We start from the raw sequence: 22,451 nt of genomic DNA, 5'->3' as shown, positions 1-22,451 counted from the left end.
GCTGAGAGCGAGAGAAAGTCGCGTACTGACGCCGCCACCGCCGACATGGGTGAATTTAAGCTACCATACAAAAGTATTGATGTGGATTCTGATACAGAATTACCGTTTCATATTTAATGGATTTGATGGATTTTCACATTTGATGGATTACGCCGCGCCCTGACCACTGTTGGAGCAACACTGCCTCGACTCAATGGTTAGCCTCACCGAACAAATTACCTACAGAAAAATAAACTGTGCAAACGATGGAATTGAATTAGAATGGGAATAACCCCCTTGTGTCTGATGACTTGCGGACGTTCATGCTATTATATGGTTGCAAATATACTTTTTACGGGTCCGCTAACGTGTCGCCGGTAAAGCTTGCGACCGTATAACCAGCATGAACGTTCGCAAATCATCAGACACAACAGGGTTCTTCCCTAAATGTGAGGAAAAAAAACTTGGAAAAAATCTTTCTAGAATGATTAGCATGATTGTTTCCTGTAATGCATCTGCATTGAAAAGAAAAATGATGGGGTTTTTTTGGTCAATATAATCCTTTCCATGTCCAAAATAATGCTGTCATTGATTTTACTTCTGCAACAATATATTCCACTTTGTTGTTCTCCAGTTTCAGTCATTTTCAGGACAGTTCTGATGCTTCCACAAAGAAGAGTTTCTGTTACAGTAAAATACAGTGACAAGAAAAGATGCACTACTTTCATTCTGACCTTTCACAATAAATGTCCTAAACATACGCTGCTGCTGACCAGCAGGAACTCTACTTAGACCATTTTGTTAAGAAATAATGCAATAAAATAATTATCAACATCATACTTTTGAAGTTAGATTTGTGTGGTGCTCGGCAGCAGTTTGTGTCAACTGTGGTTAACCCTGAGTATGCAAGAACCCTTAAATCGGGTTAAATTATTTTATATTAGACAGAATTTTCTTGTAGATTAGTTATGGAACATGAGAACCATGCCAGGTAGACCCCAATTCCAATGAAGTTGGTATGTTGTGTAAAATGTAAATAAAAACAGAATACAATGATTTGCAAATCCTCTTCAACCTATATTCAATTGAATACACCACAAAGACGAGATATTTAATGTTCAAACTGATAAACTTTATTGTTTTTGTGCAAATATTTGCTCATTTTGAAATAGATGCCTGCAACATGTTTAAAAAATGCTGGGACAGTGGTATGTTTACCACTGTGTTACATCACCTTTCCTTCTAGCAACACTCAATAAGCGTTTGGGAACTGAGGACACTAATTGTTGAAGCTTTGTAGGTGGAATTCTTTCCCATTCTTGCTTGATGTACGACTTCAGTTGTTCAACAGTCCGGAGTCTCCGTTGTCGTATTTTGCGCTTCATAATACGCCACACATTTTCAATGGGTGACAGGTCTGGACTGCAGGCAGGCCAGTCTAGTACCCACACTCTTTTACTACGAAGCCACGCTGTTGTTACACGTGCAGAATGTGGCTTGGCATTGTCTTGCTGAAATAAGCAGGGACATCCCTGAAAAAAGATGTTGCTTGGATGGCAGCATGTGTTGCTCCAAAACCTGGATGTACCTTTCAGCATTGATGGTGCCATCACAAATGTGTAAGTTGCCCATGCCATGGACACTAACACATCCCCATACCATCACAGATGCTGGCTTTTGAACTTTGTAACAATCTGAATGGTCTTTTTCCTCTTTTGTCCAGAGGACACAATGTCCATGATTTCCAAAAACAATTTGAAATTTGGACTCATCAGACCACAACACACTTTTCCACTTTGCGTCTGTCTATTTCAAATGAGCTCGGGCCCAGAGAAGGCGACGGCGTCTCTGGATGTTGTTGATGTATGGCTTTCGCTTTGCATGGTAGAGATTTAACTTGCACTTGTAGATGTATCGACGAACTGTGTTAACTGACAGTGGTTTTTTGAAGTGTTCCTGAGCCCACGTGGTAAGATCCTTTACACAATGATGTTGGTTTTTAATGCAGTGCCACCTGAGGGATTGAAGGTCACGGGCATTCAATGCTGATTTTCGGCCTTGCCACTTACATGTAGAAAGTTCTCCAGATTCTCTGAATTTTCTGATCTATATATAGATGATGGAATCCCTAAATTCCTTGTAACTGAACGTTGGGAAACATTGTTCTTAAACTATTGGATTATTTTTTTCACGCAGTTTTTCACAAAGTGGTGATCCTCGTCCCATCTTTGCTTTTGAACGGTTGAGCCTTTTGGGGATGCTCCTTTTATACCCAATCATGACACTCACCTGTTTCCAGTTAACCTGTTCACCTGTGAAATGTTCCAAACAGGTGTTCTTTGAGCATTCATTAACTTTCCCAGTGTTTTGTTGCCCCTATCCCAGCTTTTTTGAAATGTGTTGCTGGCATCCATTTCAAAATGAGCAAATATTTGCACAAAACTAAAGCGTCTGTCAGTTTGAACATTAAATATCTTGTCTTTGTGGTGTATTCAATTAAATATCGGTTGAACAGGATTTGCAATTCATTGTACACACATAGGGATGATGATACTCAAACATTATATTGTGCAGCCTTATGGGTGGGGTTATAGAAGAGTGGACTTATTCTATCACAACAGGCGCTTTTTTCCCATGTGATTCTCTTCCATTCTGTTAAAAACAGACAAAAGAGCAAGAAAAATGTCAAATGTTGTCCCTCCGATTACATTTCGTGATGCAAACTGAGCGTGTCACTAAAATCTGCAAATGTGTTATTTCTCAATTATTCACTTGTAACTGAACGGGCAGAAATGTTAATTTAAAAAAATAACAGTGCAGCAAAAAATAACATCTGAAATAAAATAGTCGCAGCTGTTTTTGTCTCTGGATGTATAGTTGGTCAGGTTTTTCTAACTTTGCCTCGTGTCTCTCAATTCTTGTGCCTCCCACTCAGCTGCTGAGGTGGAATTTGTCTTCCGCTCTCTCAGCTTGCCAGATGCACAGAGCTGCAGCTCATCAGCCTGCAGCACATCCAGACATTAGCACGGACAGTCCCACGTGACCATTCTGTCCACTGTGCGTTTCACTTTGACTCTTATAATCAAGGTTGGTTCTTTTTTGTTTTTTATCCCCCTCTGCTGTACCTTCACATGGACGGCAGCAACAGGAATCTCATTTAGTAAATTCTACAGGGGTGTTGTGTGTGTGTCAGCTTGACAGAGTGTGCAAATACTGTCCGTGGTTAGATTTTTCCTTGGCTTTGTCATGAGTTCAGGCTTGTACCCTGTAAAATGCAGTGAGTGAATCAATCGATAGAGTCCATCCCCTCATGTTTAACACAGTAGAAAAACAAATGCTGTTATGTTGTCTAAATTAAAAGGACATATAATGAGGAGGCACTGAGAGATTTGTTGAACTTTCATGCACCACATCAGTAGAAAAAGCAACTTTGCTTTAAAAAAAAAAACATCGAGGTTGATGGCAGGAACTGACCTTTATCTCATGCAGTGCTGTAGCAGAACTACTTTTTGTGTGTATTTCAGGTTCATATCTTAATTAGACAGCATTTCTCAATTACTGCTTTTTCTTGTTTTGGCTGCTTCCATTATGGGTCACCACAGCAGATCACCTGTCTCCATCTCAATCGACATCTTCTGTGACCTGCATGTTCTCCCTCACTGCTTTAATAAAGCTCCTCTTTGGCATCTCTCTTCTCCTGCCTGGCGCCTCCATCCTCAGCATCCTTCTCCTGATGTAGCCTATATCCCTCATCTGTACATGTCTACACCATTTTAGTGTCACCTCTCTCCAAACTGCTGTCTCTCTGATAAGCTCACACCTGAACTTGTGCATCCTCGTCACTCCCAAGGAAAATTGCAGCATCTTCAGCTTTACTTTTCCCCAAACATTTCACAAGTACTGCTATAGTTGAACATTAGATTTGTTCCGGCTGCAAAATGGCATGCATGCTGTGAAGAAACTTTTCCTTGTGTGTTGGGGGAGTAGGGGAGTACACATGACCCTAATGAACCCACTGTATGAGGGTCAGTTTGTCATGAAACAACACTGTGGGTCTTCAGTAAACAGCAGAATGAGCAAATTGCATATACAAGTAGATTGTAATGTCAGAATTACAAGAAATCATTGTATTTTGTTTTGTAAATGGGTTTCCTGACTAGGAAGTGCAATCTAAAACCCCCATTACACAGGAACAGAGTCTGTTCTGTGTCCCTTGTGAGATCAGAAAATCAAGAAGGATGCCACAGGACACTGAAGGAATCCACAGCTGTCGCTAAGGTCGTACAAGGCATGCTTAGCTGAAGCATACAGGACGCAATGATTGCCACGGTTGCTGTATAGTATGGGGTATGTTCCAAACAAAAGCAGAAAAGACACTGAGGCTGGAGGACACTCAGAGGATGCACAGACAATACATAAAGAATATACAGACAATGTCATGGTCAGCCGACAGCCACTGGATAAACGCACAATGATTGGGGCTGTTTGCTATGATTTTTAAGAATAGAGTTAATTTCATAAAACGCAAGCTGATGTTCCTCAGAAAGTTTTGTGTGTGTTCAGAACTTTGAGCAGAGATCAGGTAGAGAGCTTTGTCTTGTATTTTTCCTGTGGCTGTCCGATGGTTCATTCTTGGCTTCTGAAAACTCCGGTGTCAATTTAGCACAAGCAGACGTGCAGCACAGCTCCATGTTTTGTAGAAAAATACAGTGCGGTGAAGTTTGATGTCCTGTCTTAGTGAGGAAATATGACGTCATGCTTTTAGACCAAGGCAAACTCTGCTCAAATCCATCATATATGTCTATAAACCAGGAAAATACTTCTGCTAAGTGCAGATCTCCATGGAAATGTGACGTCATCTGTAGTTCCCCAACGGCACACAAGGGATGCTGAAGTTATTACACAGGTGCATTGATGGTCGTAGGTAACCATAAAGTTAGTTTTGATACTCATTAATCCACAAACTGAAAAGTTACATTTTATAACACTAAACCGATAAACCACTAAAAAAAAATTTAGCAGAAGATACAGATAACTGCTAACCGCTAACTTTTAGTCTTGACTCCGGTACACTGTCAGCTACTGACAAGACAGTTTTGAGTTTTAGCACTGCCAATGCTTCTTAGTAGAATCAAAGATGATCACAAACACAACACAACCAATGAGTCAAGGCTTTTGTCTTTATGCGCCCTGCCCACTGCTGTAAGGAAGAGTCATTTACATTCAACATACAGTCCCCCAGACATGAGGCAGAAGTCATGTAAAGCAAAGCAGGTTTGACTTATGGTTTTGATTTATAAACCAAATTAATCCAGATAGTTTATCTACATTAATGTCAACTCTGTCATTTTTACAAAGTGAAAATATAACACGTCTTTTAATTTTAAAATAATGTACTAAATGTCTCAAAGTGTGAGACAAAGACAATTGCAGGTGCATTGCTGTATAGTGGGAACATACCCGGAGGGACATGAGGGAAAGTGAGAACTATGAACAAAGGTAAAATAAAGATTTAGGGCAGAATAACATATAACCAAGAATTGGGCATGAACATGAGAACTGATCAGGAAAAATGGAGCATAAATACTTAAGCAAAACTAAACTGGTGACTATAGTGATAACAGCAAAATAAACAAGTGATAACCTAATGAAAACTACATGAGAATAGAGATAAATACTAAAACTAAACTAAACAGAAACTAAGAAAACAAGGTGGTAAAACAAACCATAAGAAAAACAGTGACTAAACAATAACAGAAAACAAAGCCTGACATTAAAGCACAACAGATACTACAAATGAGAGGAACTAGATAAATTAATGAACAATAAATGAAAACACAACTGACTAAAGAAAACTAGAACAGAACTGAATGAAAGACCAAAGTAAAAAGTAACAAAGAAAACAAAGTGACAAAGCAAAATGGAACATAGAATAAACACATAATGTAAACAAGCAACTAATAAATCAAAGCGGGAACAGAAGATGAGAAAAAGAAAGAGGTAAAAATTGAATCAAAGCCCTGATCAGGGTGAAAATGTGAAAACTTGTGTGTTGGTTTTTACAAATAAATAAACCAACCAACCAGTGATGAGCCGAGGCTCATTTTCCCATAATGCTTTTTGGCATCTGCATGTTAATGTTGAAACCTTCAGAATTAGCACATTATTTTAAAATTAAAAGATGTTATATTTTCCCTTTTGTAAAAATGACAAAGTTAACATTAATGTAGATAAACTATCTGGATTAAATTGGTTTATAAATCATATAATTTTTAATTCAAATAATTTTACTTTTATGAATTTATTATATCCCTCAGACAAAAACTTGGTGGTTTGGTGTGCTGATTTTGAATCTAATTTGACACATGCCATGAGGTCATCTGGATGTCTTAGCAGCAGCGTGGTGCTGTAGGCCGTTATAGCTGCTCTGTTTTGCTGGCACCGCAAACTTTCCACCAGCACTTTCTGGCCCCCACGAGCCTGAGTGAAATGAATGCAGCAGAAATGAACTTAGCAGAGAGAAACAACACTTTTACCTCTGTGGTGTCCACAAATCACCACAATAATAGCTGCTTTGTGAATTTGATTATAAAATAAATGTTTCCTTTTTGCTTCAACTCCCTGTGGTTCCTTTCTCCTGCTTGGTTAAACATTATACAGGAGATGTTGGAAAGACATTTTTTTCTCAGCATTTTTCTTGTAGTTTTTGGGCTACATTAGGACGTGAGAGGCCCTCTGGTACCCTGACTTGGAAACAGAGGCTTGAGAAACTGACTGTGGCGTTGAAAACCACCTTCCTGTGTGAGACGCCCTGCCAGCAGTACCCCCCCCCCCCTTTAATTTGTGTGCCTTTGTATTCGGATACGGCAGCACCTCTTACTCATGAGCTGGCTTGTTTCAGGAAAAGGACTGTACTAATATGGGCCTGGCAGAAAAGCAGGAAATAGTTTCCTAACTGAGGCTGATTAATGGGAGGATGGACGAGTGGAATGTGGTGGGAGTGATGAGAGATGGCAGTCTCTTAAAGGAGTCATATTGTATACCATCACAAAGTGACAGGTCACCAGATTAAAAAAAACAAACATGTATACTGTATATTTTGGCACAGTTTTAGAATTCTTTTTGGATATGCTGCTGAAGTATAATGATATGCCAAACTGTAAGCAGCTTTTGATAGCTCAATTGGGGTTATGGCACAGATTCAATTCAGTTTCGAAAAATACCGTTCACTTTTTTTTTTAGCTAAATTTTACTTATTTACAATGTTGATCGTATTAAGCCATTGTTAGTGTGACGAAGGCCAGCAGGAGTCGCTGTACATATGGTAGTCAGTAAACCTCACTCCCAAACCCCAAAAGAAGCTCTGGCCACAGTGAAGCATGTGGTGGCAGCATCATGCTGTGGGGATGATTTTCAGCAGCAGGAAATGTGAGACTAGTCAGGATTGAGGGAAAGATGAATGCAGCAATGTACAGTACATCCTGATGAAAACCTGCTCCAGAGCGCTCCTGACGTCAGACTGGGGCAACATTTCATCTTTCAGCAGGACAGTGAGCCTTAACACACAGCCAAGATATCAAAGAGGTGACTTCGGGACAACTCTGTGAATGTCCTTGAGTGACCCAGCCAGAGTCCAGACCTGAATCTGATTGAACATGTCTCTGAAAATGGCTGTGCACCGACGCTCCCCGTCCAACCTGTTGGAGCTTGAGAGGTGCTACTAAGAGGAATGGGCAAAACTGCCCAAAAATAGGTGCACCAAGCTTGTGCCATCAAATTCAAGAAGACTTAAAGCTGTAATTGCTGTCAAAGGTGAATAAACAAAGTATTGAGCAAAGGGTATGAATACATACATATGATTTCTTAGATTTTTTTTTTTATATATAAATTTGCAAAAATTAAAAAAAAAAAAAACTTTCATGATGTCATTATGGGGTCTTGTGAGTAGAATTTTGATGGGAAAATATATTTACTCCATTTTGGAGTAACAAAATGTGGAAAAAGTGAAGCACTGTAATTGAGAATAACACGTGCCAGATGTTATCATTTCTTCTTATCAATGTGGACAATGACCTGTTGACTGCTAACAATATTTTAATGATCAGAGTTGATAAAAAGGTGCATTCTTTAATAAAATACTTAATTACCTCCACCAAGGAGGTTTTGATTTCGGTCGTCCGTTTGTTGGTTGGTTTGTTTGTTAGCAGGATTACTCAAAAAATCCTCAACTGATTTCAATGAAATTTTTACCAGGGGTGTATCTTGGCCTAACTTATAAGTCATTAAATTTTGGTAATGATCCGGAACACGATCCGGATCCAGTAATTTTTTTTAAGGATTCTTTATCATTGCAGGATTTCAACATTTTTGCATCTAACTTCATGAAGACGGGTCACAAAGGCTGAACAAAAATTAAGTTACGACACAACAATAATTTAACATTTGTTTCTCATTGAATAAACTTTTTATTAGAAAATAAAAAACTTGTGTAGTTCATGCAGTTTCTCTTTATAAATACATTTGCTGAAGATCTAAGGGTTTAACCCTCTGGGGCCGACGCCGTCGTATACGATGGCTGAGACCAAGCTTTACTAAATTCTAAAAAACTTTTTAATGACATGAGATCTAAACTTCCTTTTTTTTTTTTTTTTTTTTTGCTGAGACGTTAACTTTGCGGACTTTCGAGCCACCATCTTTGTACTCCTCATAGAAGCTGTGTGATGACATGAGCAATGTGAGTGTCCATTTGGAATTGGTTCACCGTCACATGGTTTTCCAAAATCCAATCGTAGGGCAGGTTCACCTCACGTGACACACCAAAGATTGTTTTTAGGAGTGATGTGTTAGTTTATTATAGTTTGCTGTGTGTTTTGAATAAATGTGTGTGTAAAATTATTTTCCACTTTACTTTTTCCTTTCTTATTTCTGATTGTAAACCTTTATTACACTTATAAAACATAACTATAGCATATATACTTTGAAAGTACAGGTTGTCCTGAAAAAAGAGACATAAAACTTGATTGTGGGATGCAGGGAGAGCTGTTAATGGCAATAATAAAACATTTATACGGGGCGAGTGAACTGTCCAAAAAATGCCCTCGGACCCCAGAGGGTTAACCACTGAAACTGAGACATGACGGTAGATGTGTGAAACGACGTGGAATAAGTCTCTTTGCCAAATGGTGTTCCATGTGACGTAAGTGACTATATGGCCTTGGCGGAGGCTTGCGCTCTCCGAGTGCTTCTAGTTTAGCATTGTTAACATCTGTATGCTGCAGACATACGATATTTAACCCTTGTTAAACTAATGATGCTGAACAATCCTTGTGACACTTAGTTTTTTCAGTTTTTCTCCAAGTATGTATTTGAAGACTTTGTTTTCCCATGCCTGTGCTGTACTGAGGTGCATTGGAGAAGCTTGCATTGATCACCACAGACGGCTAAGTGCTGGGCAGCATGCTGGCAGCCACGTTTACACAATGTCTGTAGGTGCCTTAATGAGACACTGTCCAAATGACAGGTTTCTGCCCAGAAACATTCTCGTTGGACAGTGGGTATATCTGTCCAACAGACACTGTGGGCAGATCACACAGAGCAGACAGTACTGGAAGGTGTGCGCACCAGGACTTCTGTGACGTACTTCACAGAATTGTAACTTCTGCCTATAGTAGAGAGTTTTTACATTCACAGTCAGAGAACTGTAGGCCTTTAAGGATATTCAACATGAAGCCCCAACCATATTTAAAAGTAAAAGCTGAAACCAGATTTTGCACAGTATGACCCCTTTAAATACAGAAGCCAATGTGTTGTGAGTTTGCAGGCTCCTGTGTTGTTTCATGAAGCTCTTTCTTGCACGTTCAAGCAGGTGGATTTGTAATCATCAGCTAGAAAAACTGTTCCAATCCTATCACAGAGCAGAGTACCCGTGGTGACTCGCATTGGCTGAGCTGTGCATTCGATGGTTGTCATGGGGAAAAATGTTGCACCTAATGATGCTGACTGGCAGCTTTCCTCGATGCGGTGCAGATTCCTACAGCTCTTGACCCCCGTTGTTTTTACAGCTCGCCTCAGTTCTGGGAGGCTGAGAGGGGTGGGAGCAGGGGAGAGGAATATTTACAACCTTCCCCCTTCTTACCCGGTTCCATCTGCAGACAGTCGCTATTTCACTTTTATACATTTCACACAGTATCAATACTTAGATGTTTTGCATTTTAATCAGTGTCTGTCTGTCTGTCTGTCTCTCTCTCTCTCTGGTGATACACAGCATGTAATTTTTGTGTGTGTGTGTGTATGTTTTGAGAAAAATGGAAATCTTAAAAAAAACCTCTCCCCAACTGCTTTTTCTTGGTGTATTTTCCAAATTGAGCACTCTGTAGTGCATTAGTGCTCGATAGAGTTGCTGTCAAAAGTTAATGTTTTATTTATTTATTTTTTTTTACGTGTGTGTGTGTGTGTGTGTGTGTGTGTGTGTGTGTGTGTGTGTCCACTGGTTGGGTATGATAGTGCTGGGATAGGCTCCAGTCCCCTATGACCCTTAACAAGAACAACTGGGTACAGGAAATAAATGAATGTATATATGGAAACATTACACTTTAATTTCAGGTTTTAAAATTTTGATAGAAGGTTCAGGAAGGTCCTAGGCAATTATCAGATAACAAAGTGGGCCCAGGAGTTCTTACTTTTGGGAGTGACTGATATACAGGAAAATCTCAACATTCTGGAGGAGAGCGACAACAACAACAACAAAAAAAACCTTGAAAACAAAAACAATGAAAGCCCACAGCCTTGATAGTGCAAGAGGTCAGTTATTTTAGATGAAGTGTACATTGAAACACTGTTTTTCTTTCATGGAAATTATTCAGATTTAAATGTTTGTTCCATCTTTCACATGAAGAAAAATGAAAATCATTATTATTCTGTCAACACCGTGATAATGTTGAGGAAGATCATGGTGATAATAAGACGAATCACTGTGTATGTGATTTCCAAAGCACAAATAATTCCCATGAAATAAATACAGTATTTACCCAGTTTTAAAACGGGAGATAACAGAGCGGCAAAAAGTGAAATTTAGTGAAAAAATAAAATAATTGGCTTAAAAGTCTTTGAATGTACAAGTATATGCAAAATTGCAGCAAATCATATTATTTACATTTCTTTTTTTTCTAGTGGAGGACCTCCTCCTTCTCTACTCTAATTGTGATTTTTATCTTCTGTGACACTCTTGTACATACAGTGTACGGTATATGTTGAGCTCTTTACTTTCTGCACTAAATGACACCCAAAAAAACCAAACCTTTTTTTACTTGAAAAACTATTTTTCTACATCTGTTAGTTTAATCTTTAGAGCCAGAATGACATCCTGGTCAACGTTTCACCATATATCTCTTAATAAATATTTTCTTTCTTTTGTGTTAAAGACAAATATATAACACATTCAGAAAGCTGATATTGTTCTAAACATTTTGATATGCAACACATGGGTGTTATACTAAAAGGTAATAAAGTGGAATTTTTTTAAAGTTATGGTAAAATTCAGAAAATATCCTTCGGACTCGAAGGCTTTAACAGACAGGTGATTGCTGCTGGCCACGCCTTCTCTTCCTTGAGAAGAGGCATTTCTATGTCTCTTCTATGTGACACTATAGAAGTATATGACACCGATTGGACTGACTCCATGTGTGTGCCTGTTTTCTGGCTTTCTACAAGGAGAGACATGGAATCATAGGGGGGAGTAAACAGACCTGGAAAAGAGTTTTGGTTTGAGGTTATAAACCGCTGGAACACTGTGGAACAGTGTTGGTCAACTCTGAATCAAAGGTTAGTCATCAGATATTAATGATGACACCTGAGCCTGTTTACTTAGTTTTTGGGCTCAAGTGTTATCTTGTGAGTTTGACCAAAATGGTTTGTGCTGACAAGTAACAAAATCAGTAAATGAGCTGGTTCCCTCTTCTCTTCTATAAATGGAGAAATATTCATTTTTCAGTGATGAGTGGGAGGTTTGGAGACATGCCCCTTTACGTTAATTGTCCTCATTCGTCCTGGGAAAATGCAGTTATGCCGCCTGGACTCTCTGCACCTCCACAGTGACCCAGAGAGGTTAATGCTTGTTGTCAGATTCAGGCTAAAACCAACAAATCCTCCTTCACCAACAGTTAACAAACTAACATTCCCTTTAGTGAACCTTTAGTCTTTTTTTTTTTCTTTTCAACTTTTGTGTGTTGACTCAAAACATTTTGACATTTTGAGCTCCTTGTTCCTGTTGAAGCTGCACCAGGATGGCATTATGTATAAAAATACACCCATTTATCTCATTAAAGCATGTCGTGCTGTGAGACAGTTACTTTCCTCTGCTGGCTACCAAATTTGCCGTTGTGCTGTTGTGTGTAATTAGTACATAAAATGCTGACTCAACACCTCTGAGTGCTACATTGATTTTAATCTTTTAGAGTTGAACTTGTTTGGGGTTTCATGTTAAACACCCTTAAAGTCCCACCGTTGTACATCTGTGCATTTTAAGACTCCTTGCCATAAACAAAATTTACTTGTGGAACCGCTCATTTTAGACGCCTGTGACATTTGTAACAGAAATCTATATCTGTACACCCGTTTGCTTGGAGGTACGCTCATTGAGGTGATATGTGGGAAACAACCCACACAATCTGTGGGACGGAGAAAGAGAAACACCTCTGTCTAAAGGTGATGGCCTAACAGGTTAGCTTTGGCTTTGAATGTTTGAATAATACATAGGGGGAGGTGATGGTCTGCTGGTTAAGGCCTTGGGCTTGAGACCAGAAGATCCTCAGTTTAAATCCCAGCCTGACTGGAAAATCACAAAGGGGCCTTGGGCAAGGTCTTTAATCTCCTATTGCTCCTGGTGTGTAGTGAGAGCCTTGTATGGCAGCACCCTGACATTGGGGTGAATGTGAGGCATTGTAAAGCGCTTTGAGCATCTGATGCAGATGGAAAAGCACTATATAAATGCAGTCCATTTCCCATTTACATATTTTTTGTGGGTTGGACAGTGGTTTTTGCAATGGAATATTTGTGTGTCCACACCGCTGGACCAATAAAGCTGAAAATTGGTGTGTATGTTCCTACCCATGGGACACCAAAGTTAGTTTGAGGCGTTCCAATCAGATATCAAATATGGCCGCCATGGTGGTCATCTTAAAAAAAATATATAAATAAATTAAAAAAAAAAATATGTATGTATATGTATGTGTGTGTCAGCATTTGAGCTGACATTTGCTACATGGGTAGCAATCAGCAAGCCCAGTAATGAAATCTGATTTGTTTTTGTGAATTTTTAGCTCACCTGGACCAAAGATTCGAGGGACTTATATCGTGGGTCGCCTGTCTGTTGGCGGTGGCAGCATGTGTAAACATCTTCTTCAAAACTGCTGAGCCAGTGAAGCTTAAACGGCATAAATGTTCCATCCTATAAGGCCGCCAAAGTTTGTTTGAGGCATTCCAGTCCAGTGTCAAACATGCCTGCCATGGCAGCCATATTGAAAATGCCATCCAAGGGCCACTGGTCAGCAATTATTAAAGATATTGAGCTGAAATTTGGTACAAGGGTAGCTAGTGGGTAGCTCCAAAACATATATGATTTTTTTTTTAATATTCACCTTGAGATGACCTTTGGACTTTGGCCATGCCCACTTTTGTAACTGAAACCGTGATTATCCACGTGAGCTACGGTGCCCGTAGCACTATTTATTTATTTTTTACAACATGGTAGAGATGACCTTTCCTGGTAACCTGTATTAGCTTGTTTAAAATATGACTCCTGTTAAATATGTTAAAATTAAAGCGTATTAACAATGACTGTGGCTGCACAGTGGCTTAGTGTTTAGCACTGTTACCTCTCTGTAAGAAAATTCTAGTTCAAATCCAACCTGGTACTTTCTGTGTGGAGTTTGGATGTTTGTGTTTGTATGAGTTCCCTCCTGTGACATTTAAACTGGACTCAAATCAAATCAATTTTATTTATATAGCGCCAAATCACAACAAACAGTTGCCCCAAGGCGCTTTATATTGTAAGGCAAAGCCATACAATAATTACGGAAAAACCACAACGGTCAAAACGACCCCCTGTGAGCAAGCACTTGGCGACAGTGGGAAGGAAAAACTCCCTTTTAACAGGAAGAAACCTCCAGTAGAACCAGGCTCAGGGAGGGGCAGTCTTCTGCTGGGACTGGTTGGGGCTGAGGGAGAGAACCAGGAAAAAGACATGCTGTGGAGGGGAGCATAGATCAATCACTAATGATTAAATGCAGAGTGGTGCATACAGAGCAAAAAGAGAAAGAAACACTCTGTGCATCATGGGAACCCCCCAGCAGTCTAAGTCTATAGCAGCATAACTAAGGGATGGTTCAGGGTCACCTGATCCAGCCCTAACTATAAGCTTTAGCAAAAAGGAAAGTTTTAAGCCTAATCTTAAAAGTAGAGAGGGTGTCTGTCTCCCTGATCTGTATTGGGAGCTGGTTCCAGAGGAGAGGAGCCTGAAAGCTGAAGGCTCTGCCTCCCATTCTACTCTTAAAAACCCTAGGAACTACAAGTAAGCCTGCAGTCTGAGAGCGAAGCGCTCTATTGGGGTGATATGGTACAATGATGTCCCTAAGATAAGATGGGACCTGATTATTCAAAACCTTATAAGTAAGAAGAAGAATTTTAAATTCTATTCTAGAATTAACAGGAAGCCAATGAAGAGAGGCCAATATGGGTGAGATATGCTCTCTCCTTCTAGTCTCCGTCAGTACTCTAGCTGCAGCATTTTGAATTAACTGAAGGCTTTTCAGGGAACTTTTAGGACAACCTGATAATAATGAATTACAATAGTCCAGCCTAGAGGAAATAAATGCATGAATTAGTTTTTCAGCATCACTCTGAGACAAGACCTTTCTAATTTTAGAGATATTGCGTAAATGCAAAAAAGCAGTCCTACATATTTGTTTAATATGCGCATTGAATGACATATCCTGATCAAAAATGACTCCAAGATTTCTCACAGTATTACTAGAGGTCAGGGTAATGCCATCCAGAGTAAGGATCTGGTTAGACACCATGTTTCTAAGATTTGTGGGGCCAAGTACAATAAATTCAGTTTCATCTGAGTTTAAAAGCAGGAAATTAGAGTCATCAATGTCTTTATGTCTGTAAGACAATCCTGCAGTTTAGCTAATTGGTGTGTGTCCTCTGGCTTCATGGATAGATAAAGCTGGGTATCATCTGCGTAACAATGAAAATTTAAGCAATGCTGTCTAATAATACTGCCTAAGGGAAGCATGTATAAAGTGAATAAAATTGGTCCTAGCACAGAACCTCGTGGAACTCCATAATTAATCTTAGTCTGTGAAGAAGATTCCCCATTTACATGAACAAATTGTAATCTATTAGATAAATATGATTCAAACCACCGCAGTGCAGTGCCTTTAATACCTATGGCATGCTCTAATCTCTGTAATAAAATTTTATGGTCAACAGTATCAAAAGCAGCACTGAGGTCTAACAGAACAAGCACAGAGATGAGTCCACTGTCTGAGGCCATAAGAAGATCATTTGTAACCTTCACTAATGCTGTTTCTGTACTATGATGAATTCTAAACCCTGACTGAAACTCTTCAAATAGACCATTCCTCTGCAGATGATCAGTTAGCTGTTTTACAACTACCCTTTTAAGAATTTGAGAGAAAAGGAAGGTTGGAGATTGGCCTATAATTAGCTAAGATAGCTGGGTCAAGTGATGGCTTTTTAAGTAATGGTTTAATTACTGCCACCTTAAAAGCCTGTGGTACATAGCCAACTAATAAAGATAGATTGATCATATTTAAGATCGAAGCATTAATTAATGGTAGGGCTTCCTTGAGCAGCCTGGTAGGAATGGGGTCTAATAGACATGTTGATGGTTTGGAGGAAGTAACTAATGAAAATAACTCAGAACAATCAGAGAGAAAGAGTCTAACCAAATACCGGCATCACTGAAAGCAGCCAAAGAGAACGATATGTCTTTGGGATGGTTATGAGTAATTTTTTGCCTAATAGTTAAAATTTTATTAGCAAAGAAAGTCATGAAGTTAAAGGAATACTCGGCTCAATAGAGCTCTGACTCTTTGTCAGCCTGGCTACAGTGCTGAAAAGAAACCTGGGGTTGTTCTTATTTTCTTCAATTAGTGATGAGTAGCAAGATGTCCTAGCTTTACGGAGGGCTTTTTTATAGAGCAACAGACTCTTTTTCCAGGCTAAGTGAAGATCTTCTAAATTAGTGAGACACCATTTCCTCTCCAACTTACGGGTTATCTGCTTTAAGCTGCGAGTTTGTGAGTTATACCACTGAGTCAGGCACTTCTGATTTAAGGCTCTCTTTTTCAGAGGAGCTACAGCATCCAAAGTTGTCCTCAATGAGGATATAAAACTATTGAGATAATCTATCTCACTCACAGAGTTTAGGTAGCTACTCTGCCCTGTGTTGGTATATGGCATTGGAGAACATAAAGAACGAATCATATACTTGAACCTAGTTACAGCGCTTTCTGAAAGACTTCTACTGTAATGAAACTTATTCCCCACTGGGTAGTCCATCAGAGTAAATGTAAATGTTATTAAGAAATGATCAGACAGAAGGGGGTTTTCAGGGAATACTGTTAAGTCTTCAGTTTCCATACCATAAGTCAGAACAAGATCTAAGGTATGATTAAAGTGGTGGGTGGACTCATTTACATTTTGAGCAAAGCCAATCGAGTCTAACAATAGATTAAATGCAGTGTTGAGGCTGTCATTCTCAGCGTCAGTGTGGATGTTAAAATCACCCACTATAATTATCTTATCTGAGCTAAGCACTAAGTCAGACAAAAGGGGTCAAAAATGAATGACTGACTAACTGTGAAAACTTATCTTATGTAAACTGAACATCTTTAGCTGGTGGCATGATGGTGTTTGGTACATAGAAACATTGTTCGCTACAAAGTGTAAGTCTGCAGATCCAGTCGCGTTTTTAACTTGTCTGCCCCTCTTTGATTAAACTGTTAACGGCTGACACCACCGCTTTGCTTCTTTGGCAGTTGTCTCAACGAATTATTGATTAAGTTTAGTTGGATTATATTAATGGCACTTTGTGCTTGATTGAAATCAAGAGGAGCTTTGCGCAACCGTCTGTTATTTGTGCAACACATTAGTCTTCAGTGGCAGTCTTATTCTGTCACTTAGTGATTAAAAAAACCATGTCTGTCATCTTTACAGTATCAGCAAAGTTTCTTTTGGGTTTTTCATTGGTTGAAGCTCCACCACATGCCATTAAACGCACGCGCATCTGAAACCTGGTGCGTCCCCATTCTAGTTTATTGATAGCTGCGAAAACCTCATGTCACTCCATTTAAGGGTGATCTCATTGCCGAAGTTCCAAAAGCACTTCGAACAAACTCTCCAGTGACTTTTAAGTGGCTTTTGTTCCGTGGCAGTGGTAGACAGTGCTGCCTTTCATAAAGGCCTGGCTCTGTTCCTGCAGGTCCTCCTTCGGCTCTCCGCTGGAAACATGGTGCCTGAGGTCTGTGCCTCGGGTGTAATTAACCCGGGAACTTGTAAAGAGGCGTGCACAGCGGGGTGCACACCAGGCTTACTGCTCATGCCAGTTACTGTTGGGCTGCTGAGATCCTGGTCCAGATTTTTTCCATTACATTGCTGGCACAGAGGCAAACGCCTGGGAATCCCAAGCCTGCTACACCTACTGTATACAGTATACAATGCTGCAGTGTGCTACTGCTCTGAGGATAAGTGGAATAAACCACAAAGACATTTCTTCATTATAAACAGACTTGTCTTCACCAAGGAGGTAATGATTTTGTCCAGTGTTCTTATATTGAACGAGCCGAGTTACCCTTTCTACCCACGGGTAATGAATTTAAGCCATGTCATTTAATATTTCATGTCACTTATTTAAGGAGTATGTGTTTCATTCTGTGTATGTTGTCATCATTAATTTTCATGGAGCAGTTTGTGAGTTTCATAAGATTCGAGTGAATGATGATAAAAGGTGACAGCATGTCAGAGCTCTGTACACAGCAGGTACATTTTAATTTAAAAAATGCACGCTTTAACTGGTACACAGCACGCGCTGGCCTGTTTGGATTGTAATTAAAGCCAGCCGCTACTACGTAGTAAGTAAAGTGTGATGCTTGCTACCTGACCTGAGTACCACGTGAACTGCAAAAAATAAGGGCTCCACTGAGCGGGTAAATGGTAAATGGACTGCATTTATATAGTGCTTTTCCATCTGCATCAGACGCTCAAAGCGCTTTACACATCAATGCCTCACATTCACCCCCATGTGAGGCTGCTGCCATGCAAGGTGCCCACTACACACCGGGAGCAACTAGGGGATTAAGGACGTTGCCCAAGGGCCCTTAGTGATTTTCCGGTCAGGCTGGGATTCGGACCGAGGATCCTCTGGTCTCAAACCCAACGCTTTAACCATTAGACCATCACCTCCCTGGGTCGTGATTTAATATATAAGGCTGACCCTGTGTGTGTTCGCACACGTATGCTTTCAGCCTAAGGGCCCCAACAGTAACCTCCCTCTTGGTGCCACCAGTCACTGTTTGGTGTTGATTGCTTAATTACTGTGGCTGTGCATAGTGAACACACACACATACACACACACACAGTCAGCTTTATATATTAGAAACACCTGATTTCAGAGAACTTTGGTAGTGAGAGAGAGTTTAGGTGAAGGATTGATTCGATTTTGAGGCAGTGACAGTGACGCCAGGATCATTTTTGAGAGGTCAAAGGTCTCCTGATTTACCATCTTGGATTTACTTCATACTTCACAAAAATAATTTTGCTGTACCCAACAACTAATTTGCAAATTGAAGGCTTAAAGTGTTTCTAAAAATTGATGAGTTCCATATGTCATTACTGCTACATTCATGCTATACACTCGCGTTTTCAGAGATAGATGTCTGTAACTCCTAAAATGGTTGGCCTACAGTTGCATAATGAACAGCTTATGGTTTGTTTCTGTGTAGGCTCTCAGTTGTCCAGGTGGTTTCCATAGTAGAGAAGCTTGAATCTTCGACTGGACTGGGTTGCTTGACAAATTGCGCATTGTGAATTGCAGGACGTTTTAGCGAAATGTCCTCACGTCAAGCAACCCAGACCAGTCGAAGATTCAAGCTTCTCTACTAAGCTTATGGTTTGCTGCATATTGTATCAGGTGTATTCAAAGCTGTAATTTTGGCCTGATGGTCTGCTGCAGGGTTTTGTACTCCAGCAGATAAAGTATTGTATATTTTCTTGTCTTTGCAGACGTTTACAGCTTGGTGTAATTCCCACCTGAGGAAAGCGGGCACGCAGATCGAAAACATTGACGAGGACTTCCGGGATGGATTGAAACTTATGCTGCTGCTGGAGGTCATCTCAGGTAATCCACTCATATTTCAACTGGATTAAGTGAATGAAAGCTGTCAGGATAAATGTAGACTTATTTATTTTTTTTTTTTTTTTTTTTTTTGGTGCTGGTGGTGTGGGGTTGGGGAGCTGGGCTAGCATCAGAGACCACAGAAGCACTTGGAGTGCATTGCTCTGCTGAGCTGCAAAAGATGCTTGAAACATGTCAATTCCTAACTCATATTCCAGTCATTTGACCATATGTGTAAGTCATATACAGACCTGAGGTCCATTATTGTACATAGGTACTTATTCCCAAACTGTAGCAGATGATGGTCTATATTTCACACTGGATGGGGTGCTAGTCCATCACAGATTGCTTCCCCAGACAGGGCTGGTATCCATTTCTATCTGGGTGGCCTTGAACATCACACGAAGTGTGATGTTCAAGAGCACGGACAGGTAGTGTCACTTTGAATCAATACTACATACTAATAGTCCACTGGCCTGCTCTGCAACATATTTCAAAATTGAAAAAAAAAATGCTTAAAAAGAAATTTCTTGTGCAATGTTCTTCTTGTTGCACATGGATTCAGATCCACACAAAAATCAATCAATCAGTCAATCTGTGTTACTTGGCCCATGCCACACTTCTAATGAAAATTGCTCACCAAAATCTCAGTGACCAAACTGACATGGGGTGAAATCTTTATTGCTTTGGCAGAAGTAATAAACATGTCATCTAAATGTGATTTCATGAAATCTTTGTGAATGTGTCTTATTGTATGCCTTGCAAACAAATGTTTTGCTAGTGGTTTATGTAGGAAGCAAACAATCTGTCTGTCCATGAGTCTCACAAGTCCTCCTAAACCAGTTGGTGGATTTCACCGAAATTTTCAATGGCAGCACACGATGTGAAGGAAAAGAATTCCTGTTCGACATCTTCAAGGGATGATAATTGGGCTTTTGTTGTTCTTGTTTGTATACATCAGATTTGTGAATTACATGTACAACCCCAATTCCAATGAAGTTGGGGCGTTGTGTAAAATGTAAATAAAAACAGAATAAAATGACTTGCAAATCCAGGACTCTGAAGATGTGATTTGCACATCAAAACTTTAGTCTTTATCTATGTTTTCAGCACCTTATTAAACTTTTCAGCACCTATTCTCTGTTGCACCAGCTGCTTTCCTCCTCTTCAGCCTATATTTCATTGTTCTTAAACTGTTGGACTAATTTTTTTCACTCAGTTGTTAACAAAGTGGTGATCCTTGCCCCATCTTTGCTTGTGAATGGCTGAGCCTTTTGGGGATGCTCCTTTTATACCCAATCATGACACTCACCTGTTTCCAATTAACCTGTTCACCTGTGGAATGTTCCAAACAGGTGTTCTTTGAGCATTCATCAACTTTCCCAGTCTTTTGTTGCCCCTGTCCCAGCTTTTTTGAAATGTGTTAGAGGCATCCATTTCAAAATGAGCAAATATTTGCAGAAAAACAATAAAGTTTATCAGTTTGAACATTAAATATCTTGTCTTTGTGGTATTCAATTGAATATAGGTTGAAGAGGATTTGTAAATCATTGTATTCTGTTTTTATTTACATTTCACACAATGTCCCAACTTCATTGTAATTGGGGTTGTATAAACAGACCTGTTGGGCTCCTCGATGCAGAATTTGACCAGTTTAATTCAGGTATTTCATCACAAAGTGTTTACTTCCACTGATGTATACTGTATAAAACATACAGCTAGTATGACACAGTGGGTGGTATCATTTTGGGAGATTTCTGGTTTACTGTACTGCTGACTACAACATAGAGTACCTGTGTGGCTTTCCTGTTTTCTTGTCTAGGTGAACGTTTAGCCAAACCAGAAAGGGGAAAGATGAGAGTCCACAAGATCTCCAATGTCAACAAAGCGCTTAACTTCATCGCCAGCAAAGGAGTGAAGCTGGTTTCTATTGGAGCTGAAGGTGAGCCAGCAGTTTCAAAGTTCGGTCTCATGGCGATGTTTGTGCTTGAAAACTGGACACGTTAGCTTCAATAAATTTGTACCTGATTGATATTAATCCTTTTGTGGTCAGCTCAGCCATTTTTTTTTAGAGGATACGAGGTCTGTTAGAAAAGTATCAGACCTTTTTATTTTTTGCAAAAACCTGATGGATTTGAATCACGTGTGCTTGCATGAGCCAACCTTGAACCTTCATGCGCATGCGTGAACTTTTTCACGCCTGTCGATTGCGTCATTTGCTAGTAAGCAGCCTTTGTGTGAGGACATGTGTTGCACTTTCGGCGGATTTTCATTGCAAGGAAAATGGCGGAACAACTGGAGCAGCGCCACATCAAATTTTGCCAGAAACTGAGCGACAGCCAGGTGGAAACCATTCGGAAGATTGAGACGGCTTTCAGTGGCTTTTCAGTCGTGTGACTATCCGAGAAATTGTGGAAGAGGTGGGCATCATTTTTCGGAGTCCAGTATGTCCTGTGAGACTTCAACACGAAGGTGCTTTTGCTCCGCCGTTAGCTTCAGCACGAATTTCACCGCCACTCTTTTCATGGCCAAATCTTCTGTCACAGTGGAATGTGCCAAAAAAGTGCTGATGTCCACCTCTTCCGCAATTTCTCGGATAGTCACGCGACGGTCCCGCATCACCACAACGTTCACGTTGGAAATTATCTGGTCATTTCAGCATGTTGATGGCCGACCGGAGCTTGGCTCGCTCTCCACCGTTGTGTGGACGTCTTTAAACCGGTTGTACCGCTCCTTAATCTGTGTGATGCCCAGAGGATCATCACCGAAAGCCGTCTGAATCCTCCAAATGGTTTCCACCTGGCTGTCGCTCAGTTTCTGGCAAAGTTTGATGCGGCGCTGCTCCAGTCGTTCCGCCATTTTCCTTGCAATGAAAATCCGACGAGAGCGCAACACATGTCCTCACACAAATGTCACGCATGCTCACGAAGGTTCAAGGTTGGCTCATGCAAGCACACGTGATTCAAATCCATCAGGTTTTTGCAAAAAATAAAAAGGTCAGATACTTTCCTAACAGACCTCGTATTGAGCATATATTCTATTGAAAAATGTG

At 40.1% G+C, this 22,451-nt stretch overlaps 1 protein-coding gene across 6 annotated transcripts in view; it reads left to right on the top strand.

The window, feature by feature from the left end:
• actn1 (actinin, alpha 1) overlaps positions 1-22,451 on the top strand; it is a 103,226-nt gene that overhangs the window by 39,152 nt on the left and 41,623 nt on the right. For 5 of the 6 annotated variants that reach the window (XM_034194997.1, XM_034194993.1, XM_034194992.1 and 2 more), the window contains exons 2-3: positions 19,288-19,402; positions 21,222-21,341. In XM_034194997.1, the coding sequence (XP_034050888.1) occupies positions 19,288-19,402; positions 21,222-21,341 (235 nt within the window). Of the gene's footprint in view, positions 1-2,973; positions 3,067-19,287; positions 19,403-21,221; positions 21,342-22,451 lie in introns of those variants that run through there. The other variant, XM_034194995.1, reaches the window with a different exon arrangement.

This window comes from Thalassophryne amazonica, chromosome 19 (assembly GCF_902500255.1).
Source record: "Thalassophryne amazonica chromosome 19, fThaAma1.1, whole genome shotgun sequence".
Taxonomy (NCBI): Eukaryota; Metazoa; Chordata; class Actinopteri; order Batrachoidiformes; family Batrachoididae; genus Thalassophryne; species Thalassophryne amazonica.
The sequence above is the reverse complement of the archived record's forward strand: the minus strand, read 5'-3'. Positions and strand labels throughout refer to the sequence as shown.